Raw genomic sequence first — 10,000 nt, forward strand, 5'->3', positions numbered from 1 at the left:
TACACACTACTCCCTACACCATTCACCCTACACACTACTCCCTACACCCTACACTATACACCCTACACACCACTCCCTACTCCTTACACCCTATACCATACACCCTAAACCATATACCCTACACACTACACCATAAACCATATACCCTACACACTACTCCCTACACCATTCACCCTACACACTACTCCCTACACCCTAGTCCCTACACACAACTGCCTACACCCTACTCCCTACACTATACTCCCAAAACCATACACCCTACTCACTACTCCCTACTCCTTACACACTACTCCCTACACCCTAGTCCCTACACCCTACTCCCTACACTATACTCCTTTACTCCCTACATCCTACACCATTCTCCCTACACTATACTCCCTACACTCTCCTCTCTACACCAACACTTTCTATACTCTACACCCTAGATCCTCCACAGTGCACAAATGGAGAGAGTGGGGAAGAGAGACAAAACAAGAAACACACAGAGAGAGAGAGAGAGAGAGAGAGAGAGAGAGAGAGAGAGAGAGAGAGAGAGAGAGAGAGGACAGAAAAGCGTGTCTGTATTTATCTTTAGTCTCCTATTACCATCATTACTGTAAAAACCCACCGGATGAACTGTTCCTTAATAACTGACACACGATCCAGAGGAATGTCTGTAATTCCACACGAGCTCGAGACCGAGGCTTTTCTTTTTTCTTCTTCTTCAGTTTCATTCACATTCATTATTCAGCACGAACACACAAACACAATCTCAACAAAACACTGACTGCAGCTGTAATTATACCATCCGGAGTATTATTATTATTATTATTATTATTATTATTATTATTATTATAAAAGCATGTGTATGGTCTGTAATTAAACACTTTTGCTTAGTTCCGCACGTGCAAATTAACCTTCAGCAACCAACACCAAGCACACACACACACACACACACACACACAGCGAAAACATGAACAAACAGCGCAAGATCAAACTGAGGAGCTCTTCATCTTACCTCCTAGAAGCAGGAACCCGGGGAGCAGAACCCAGAAGCACACCATGGTGGGAAAAACTTCCATCCAGGGGCAAAAAAAATCACGAAATGAGATAAGGGGGCAAAAAATATCTTGATTTGGAGATGAAGCTTCGGTTGTCACATCATCCTCAGGGCTGAAGTCTTACTCTCCGAACAACTTCCCATCCTTCAGTCGGAGAGAAAAAGCCTCCATAGCACCACGGAATAGAGCGATATATCTCTCTGTAAGCGCTGTGCTCGAGATAAATACTCTATAAATCTTTAAAATATATATAGAGAGAGAGAGAGAGAATGATGCACTCTGTAAACGCGGGGATTGTCCAGCTCCGGAGATATCCAGCGAGCACGAGCTCGAATCAACTTTCCGGTTTAAAAAAAATAATAGTAATAAAATTAAAAAACAAACAAACAAACAAAACAACCCCGTTAGCTCTGGTTGGCACGTGACGATCAGCTGGATACCCTTACGTTTCTGAGGTAATTAATGAGAAGCTGAAATTCCAGAAACATCGCTGCCGTAGAGAGCGTCTGTCCATTCCGAGCCTTGATATATATATTTTTTTATTTCTTATATTTTCTTCTTATTGTTGTTTTTTTATTATTATTATTATTTTTAATAATAGTGTTATTAGTATTTAGCCGTTATAATCCGTTCTGTAGACCGCACGCGGATCTCGCGCGCGCGCATCTCTCTCTCTCTTTCTCTCCCTCTCTCTCTCTCCTCCTCCGCTCGAGCGGCGACTCGCGAAGGAATCGCTCCGGTCTTCCTTTTTTTTTTGAATGACTCTTTTAAAGTGAGTCGATTCACCATGAATCGATTCGCAACTCGGCTTGATTTCAATCGTAGGTTTCTGACATGGTTTCAAACGCTACTTAGAATCCATAATTATTAAAGAATTTTATTTTTTGATGTATTTAATGTATTAGTTATTACATAAATATAAAAAATATAGCCTTCGGCTCAACAGAATAATATAAAATAAAATAGTTCTGTTTGTTTATTTGACGTATTTCTTTATTTTTATACATGCAGCCGAAACGTTGGTGGCTCAAGCGTCGCGTGAAATGATTGAATAACAATTGAACGAGTTTGTTCAAAAGAGTCGACTCAGTAAACTGAATCACAAGGGACGTCTCAAGCCTGCAGGGATTTATTTGACGTATTTCTTAATTTTTTAGAAATTTAGACGAAAAGTTTGTGGCGTCGTGTGAAATGATTTAAAAACAACTGAACGAGTTTGTTCAAAAGAGTCGATTCAGTAAAGTGAATCATAAGGGACGTCTCTAGCCTACAATCAGGGATTTATTTGACGTATTTCTTTTTTTTTCTTTTTTTAGAAATTTAGACGAAAAGTTGGTGGCTCATGCGTGAAAAGGTTTAATAACAAATGAAGGAGTTTGTTTAAAAGAGTCGACTCAAGTGAATCATAAGGGACGTCTCTAGCCTACAACCAGGGGATTTAAATCAACCTGTCAAGCATATTATCTCATATCATGTTATATAAAGCTATTAAGAGATAATAACCCTGATTCAGAGCTGCCTTTTGACTTCCCCCGGAACACGACAACCATCTGCTGAACTATTTTATAGATTTATTTAGATGTATATTTCAGTGGATAGTTTATTGAGGCAAATCAGGCCAAAAAAAACCCTGAACAGTGTAAATAGTGAATCAGAATAGGAAGCATTCGGGAGATGTTCCCATAATTCCGTGCAGCATTTAGAGATGACTCATGACCTATATAGTGAATGATGACCATGGCAGTGCTGATGTGATGGGGACATGATGGAACTGTCACAAACACCAGCATGCTTCCAGTACAATCCATTATATCTGTCACTAATTCCTGTATTAGTGTGCTGCACAGTGCCCTAGATAGTGGATAGTGAGGATGGAGCCATTTTATTCATCGTCCTGTAGTCCACAGGATCACAGGAAGCATGGTTCATACATCTTTTACAATCTACAGCGAGATCAATGAGGAGGGTTCAGGAATTATATGAATGGTATGGTAGCTATTAAATCTGTCCCATGATCCTTGTTCTTTATAAACATATTTTAATCATGAACAGGTCTCCGGCGGCAAACAGTCGGCGTATCCTTGCTCTACGCTAATCAAAAATACTGTATAGAGCCAAAAATCTAGCTTTTGTACACATACTGTTCGATTAAACAGATTTTATTTCACTCTGTTAATAATTTCATAGATGCAGATTGTCTAGAAAATGAGTTTTTTGTTTAGGATTGTAAGAAAAACGAATTTAAACCCAAATGTAATCTCGGATTTTTCCTAACTGGTAAGCTAGTTTTATAATGCTAATAAAATAAAACATGTCTATGTCATAATATCTTCATATCCATAGCAAGAGGCAAGATTTCTGGGTTATGACAGGACATTGTTGTTCCAAGTGGGCGGAGCTTAAAGCCTGTTTGAATTCAAAATATTTAGCGTCACTAGCTATCATTCGATAGTTTTGCGTTCTCGTGCTAGCTTAGCATTTAACTTGAAAACTCCGATGCTAGCTTGGCATTTTAAATCTAGACAAGTTATAGATGCAGTTGATCAAAAATATCAGAACAAATATCCTGATTTTAATTACCCAAATTACCCAAAAATCCTGAAATTAAGTTTGTTTACTGATCAACAACGAGAGCAAAATGTCAACATCCCCACAGTTAAGTTCTGAATCTCGGATCGTCGAGCGATATTGATGACTTTCCTTCCCGTTGACCCGGTTTTATTCTCTTGATCTGTTTGATGTTCATAATTGCTATCTTTTTACAGTTATAGCAGGTTATAATGAATTGGATGGGAATTGGGTTGTAAAAGCCGTGTTTGGTCTGGAGACGGTCAATCCAATCATGCGACTCTGCCAACTTTCCTGCGCTCATACAAAAATAATCAAGATGTTGACCGCTCTGCTAAAAGCTGCAATAACTCAGGGCTTCTCCTGGTCAGGAGCTCGTAACAAATCACTCCGCACCTCCTGGCTTCCTCCATGCTCAGAGCTGGAAGCCATCTTGTTTTGTATTATCACGATTTACAATATGGGTCGAGTCGAACACCTCGGAGCCTGACATGTTTATTACTGGATTTCATCAAACCAAAACATACAGTGTGTTCTTACGCCATTATACACAGTGTTATAAAGGCATTACATCTTATAACCATGGATATAATGCCTTATACATTTCTATGAAGGTCATATGTACTGTATAATGAGGCATTCATATCAAGTCTCTATTCATAAACATTGTAATAATGGCTTAATTAAAAGGCATTAATGTTCACAACATGTTTATAATGCATGTATAAATGCTTTGGAACTTGTAATGGGCTATGAACACATTCATATCATGTTGTAATGCACCTATATGGCATTATATACATTGTTATAAGTATGCATTCATACCACATTATAATGCGTTCATTACAACAACATTATATACTTTTGTTGTTGTTTATGACATGTTATAGCTCAGTTTATAATGCACATTTGGGGGACATAAGTATAATAACCTATAAATACATTCCTTCCATTTTATAATGCTTTATAATGCCTTCATAGGACATTCTACACTTTGTTATGAACACATTCATGATGTTTTTCATTTGAAGGGTTAAAATGTGCCATAAGAATACATTCATACCATGTTATAATGCATTCATATGTATGACATAATGCACATTGTCATAATTGTTTATAAAAAGGCATCACAGGTCATAGCAATGTTTATAATGCATTTTTGTAGACCATAAGTATAATAACTGATAAATTCATACCTAAATGTTATGCCTTCATAGGACATTCTACACTATTAACACATTTCATCTTATAACGCAATCTTTATCATCTGAAGCACCTTAAAATGTGCCATAAGAAGTTATAATGCATTCATGTATATGACATAATGCACACTGACATAATTGTTTATGAAAATTAATTACTTTTATAGCAATGTTTATAATCGGTTTTTGTAGGCCCTATGAATAATAACCTATAAATACATTTATATGTCGCTATTATATAGCGACATTTATAGGATTTTTGAGGAAACCTGAACAAATACCTTCATATCACCATGTTATAATGCATTCATATGTATGGCATAATACATGTCTATTGTTTGTGAAATGTTTGTGAACTGGAATTACCTGCTATAACAGTAATATATTTTATTTTATTTTATTTTATTTTATTTTATTATATATATATATATATATTATTCTTTTAAAAACAAACACACTGTACAGCTTTTTTTATCGTCTCAAGCAGCTCGTGATTTGTCTAATATTCCTGAAGTGTACTCACAATGAAACAACAATGACCCCCTGTGGTACTTTTAGAGGTCTTCTGTGCGTGTGTGCGTGTGTGTGTGTGTGTGTGTGTGTGTGTGTGTGTGCGCGCGCGAGATAAAAGAGAAACAGAAAGCTTAAAGCTCAGCATTCTCTCCAGCACGAGGCAGAGGGAAAATAATCCGTCTTCCTTCGACGCGTCTCTAAGCCTGCGTTGATCTACACACACTCCAGCGCTGGGAGCGAGCCGCTCGGCTTCATCCGTTATTAAATGCAAACAATTAAACGTCCACATGACCTCAAACGCGGCTCGTTAGCCGGGACATGTTGCTCTCTGAAATCCTACTTTTTTTGGAGTTTTGGAGAATCATAACCGATCAGATGTGCCGATGATGAAATAAGAACAGAATTAATCATCATGGTGTAAAGGAAAACAATCCTGGAGTGTTTTATTCCTCTTACACCACAGCAGCTTCTCAGTCATTTGTTTATTTATTTGAATTAATGCGCATACATTTAAGGCATTTGTAGATACACTGTTGCCATAGTTACCTCTTCTCCCTGTAAACAGTGGTTTCCTCCCCATCCTCTCCTTTTTTCCCTCGTTCTTGTCCTGGAGAAAAACTTCGGAGAAAACTTTACCTCAGTTACAAAGCTGGAAACATTTAGCGCACATCTGCTTGTAATCCTGTACACTGCCAACGAGCTGTTCTGTTGCCATAGAAACGGCTACATATTAACATAAACCCGTGATCTGCAGCTTCGTTAAGGTTAAACAGAGCTGCAGATTAAAAGCGCATGGGTACGAGGAATAAAACGGTGTTACTGGAAAATAATGGACTTCCAGGTTGTAACCATGTTATAGCTCAGTTTATAATGCACTTTTGGGGCCCATAAGTATAATATATAAAAAAAAAATACATTCCTACCATATTATAATGCTTTCATAAGACATTATACACAGTTACAGAAATATTGCATTTTATAAAGCATCTCATCATTTGAAGGGTTAAAATGTGCCATAAGAATACATTCATACCGTGTTATAATGCATTCATACAGTATGTATGACACACATGTAGTGCACATTGGCATAAAAGGCATCACAGGTTATAGCAAAGTTTATAATGCATTTTTTGAGGCCCTATGTATAATGACCTATGAGTACATTCCTGCCTTGTTATAATGTTTTATATTGCCCTCATAGGGAGTTATATACTTTTTTTTAACCTTTTATATAGCAAAGTTTATAACGCGTTTTTGAGGAAGGCTGAAGGAAAACATTATATCACCATGTTATTCATATGTATGACATAATACATAATGTATAAATTGTTTGTGAAATGGAATTATATGCTATAACAATTATACATGATATGTATTTTATTTATTTTATATATATATATATATACTATTTTAAAAATAATAATAATAATAAGTAAACACTACATTCATACCTAATTATTATTATTTTATAATGCTTTATAATGGCTTCATAGGACATTGCCCACATATAAAACACATATAAACACATTACATGTTATAAAGCACCTTATGTTTATCATTTGAAGGGTTAAAATGTGCCATAAGAATACATTCTTACTGTGTTATGATGCATTCATACACTATGACATAATGCACATTGTCATAATTGTTTATGAAAAGGTCACCACCTGTTATAGCTAAGTTTATAATAAATATGTAAGTATAATGAACTATAAATACATTCCTACCATGTTATAACGCTTTATAATGCCTTCATAGGACATTGTACACTCAGTAACACTCAGTAAATCTTTTGAATCATTTGAAGGGTTAAAATGTGCCCTAAGAATACATTCATACCATGTTATAATGCATTCATATGTGTGACATAATGCACATTGACATAATTGTTAATGAAAAGGCATCCCATGTTATAACAAATTGTATTTTGGGGCGCCCTATGTATGACAATTTATAAATACATACCTAACATGTTATAATGCTTTATAATGCCTCCGTAGGACATTGTACATGCTGTTATGAATGCTTCAAATCTCTTGAATCATTAGAAGGGTTAAAATGTGCCATAAGAGCATACATACCATGTTATAATGCATTCATATCGATCACCTGCATCATCTAGATGTTTAAATGAAAAGTAAAAAAAAAAAAAAAGCTTTAAGCGGAAATTTGGGAATTTTTTCCCGGAACTCTATTAGATATCTTTAATGAGATTCACACATGCAGATGATGACAGTAATGGAAAAGAAAGACTCCCTTAATCATGTCCTTATCCTTGTTCCTCTGACATGTCCTCGTCACAGACCTGGAGGACCTTTCAAACATGAGCTTCCTGTAGACTCACACACACACACACTCACACACACACACACACTCACACACACACTCACACACACACACACGCTAAGCATCTGACTGCACTCTCGTTTATCTTATGCTTAATTAAGTTAGCTAGAGTGCTGTTTAAATCCGTAATGGGAATCCCACCCCGTTCTCTCTGAATGGAGCGACAGGGCGCTGGCAGTCGTCCCAATCGCAAATAAAAACACTAAATGTAATTATAATCAGGAGCTTCGTTTAAAGCCCGTCTTTCATGTAGGTCTTTTGCGCCTCCATTTTGTTGATGAAAGCCTTTGATGTCCCGGCGACTCAAAAGCGCAGATGAGAGAGGAGAAAGCGGAGTGGGTGGGTGGGTGAGAAGGTCCCTGAATCAATAAGGTGAGCCGATCCGATGTCTCCTTTATTGTGGAATTAGCATAAAGCCCACTGTGGCGTTAAGAGCATACGGCGTGGAGCCGGGGATTAAACGTTTGAACGGTTTTGTCGGGTTTGTTAGGGTTGTGAGGGGTCAAATGTTTAACAATGGCGAGCCGTCAGATCTGACGTTTCCTGAGTCTTACTGAGAAACATGTGAGGACGTTGGATCCATATGTCACTGTTATAAGCGCCTATGAAAAAGCATTTAAAGTGTATAGCAATGTTTGACCTATGAATTTGTTCATATCATGCTATAATGCATTCATTACAACAGCATTATATGCTTTTGTTATTGTTTAAGAAAAGGCATGACATGTCATAGCTCAGTTTATAATTCTCTTTTAGGGCCCATAAGTATAATGACCTATAAATACATACCTATAATGCTTTATAATCCTTTCACAGGACATTTTACACTCTTTATCATTTGAAGGGTTAAAATGTGCCACAAGAATACATTCATACTGTGTTGTAATGCATTCGTTCATATGTATGACATAATTCTAGCAATGTTTATAATGCATTTTTCGAGGCCCTGTGTAATATGACCTATAAATACATTCCTGCCATGTTATAATGTATTATAATGCCTTCCTATTGTGTTATACACTTGTTTTTACCTTTAATATAACAGTTTATAAGTTTATAACGCATTGAAATTGGGAATATTTTACACTAGAGGCACAGAGGTGAAGATTCCAGCTTCGATCCTGAGTTTGGGTTACAGTCTGTCCGACTTTTCCGGTTTCTTTCCACCTCCCAAAAACGTGTTAGCGTGTAAGTGAGTGTTAATCTGCCGTATTCCTGGCTGGATTCTCAGCCCCGATGTTCCCGGGATCATCTTCGGATTCCCCTCCACCCTAGAAACCTGTTTCCCTCCACACCGCCTGTATCCTCTGTCACGAAATTCTCACCAGAACAATCTATAAAATGATGTTATGGTGCTTTATTTTTACTCAGAGGACTGGCACAGTTTCCCTGACCCAAAAAGCGTTTAAAATCCGGTTAACCCAAAAACTCCAACAGGATGCAGTGTGGAGACAATGAGGAGGGGGGGGGGGGGAAGGAGGAGGATGGCTTTAGCCTTCATTTCTTTGACCAAAGTGGAAAATAAATGCAGTAAAAGAAACAACCAGCATTAATAAGTCGCCACGGTGAGGAAGAAATTTATGAGTAGTACGTGCAATGTCCCATTTTTCTAACACACACACACACACACGCGTAAGAGGACGTTGTTGAGCACATGAAATAACTGTGTGGAAGTGGGCGTGGCCAAAGTGGGTGTGTCACTAATACATTGCACACTACACCATGCCTACAGCTCTGATTTACACAAACATACACACTGTTTTGTTTTTATTTTTTCTTAAATAAATAATTACAGACATGTGGAAGTGGGCGTGGCCAAAGTGGGTGTGTGACTATTATATAGCACGATACAGATGCCATGCTTACATTTCAAATTTTCTTTCTTTTTAAATAATTATGGGCATATGGAAGTGGGTGTGGCCAAGGTGGGTGTGTCACTATTATCTCTCACACTAATGGAACAGGAGAGTCCCAAAAGAGTTGCATTTATGGTGTCAGTTACCAAAGATGGATGGATGGATGAATGGATGGATGGATAGATAGATAGATAGATAGATAGATAGATAGATAGATAGATAGATAGATAGATAGATAGATAGATAGATAGATAGATAGAAAAATTAATTAATAGATGGATGGATCGATAAAAAAATGAATGAATGGATGGACGGATGGATGGATGGATAGATGGATGATAATAGATGGATGGATGGATGGATGGATGAATGGATGGATGGATGGCTAAAAATGAATGAATGAATGAATGAATGGATAGGTGGGTGGGTGGATGGATGGATAATAAATAAATGGATGGATGAATAAAAAAATGAA

General features: G+C 37.2%; 1 protein-coding gene across 1 annotated transcript in view; it reads right to left on the minus strand.

The window, feature by feature from the left end:
• si:dkeyp-14d3.1 (transmembrane protein 132C) overlaps positions 1 to 1,741 on the minus strand; it is a 247,448-nt gene extending 245,707 nt beyond the window's left edge. Inside the window, exon 1 of the mRNA XM_058390126.1 lies at positions 998 to 1,741. Coding sequence (XP_058246109.1) covers positions 998 to 1,061 — 64 coding nt within the window. The 5' untranslated portion in view covers positions 1,062 to 1,741. The remainder of the gene's footprint in view (positions 1 to 997) is intronic.
• Positions 1,742 to 10,000: the final 8,259 nt, after the last annotated feature.

Source organism: Hemibagrus wyckioides, linkage group LG05 (genome assembly GCF_019097595.1).
Source record: "Hemibagrus wyckioides isolate EC202008001 linkage group LG05, SWU_Hwy_1.0, whole genome shotgun sequence".
Taxonomy (NCBI): Eukaryota; Metazoa; Chordata; class Actinopteri; order Siluriformes; family Bagridae; genus Hemibagrus; species Hemibagrus wyckioides.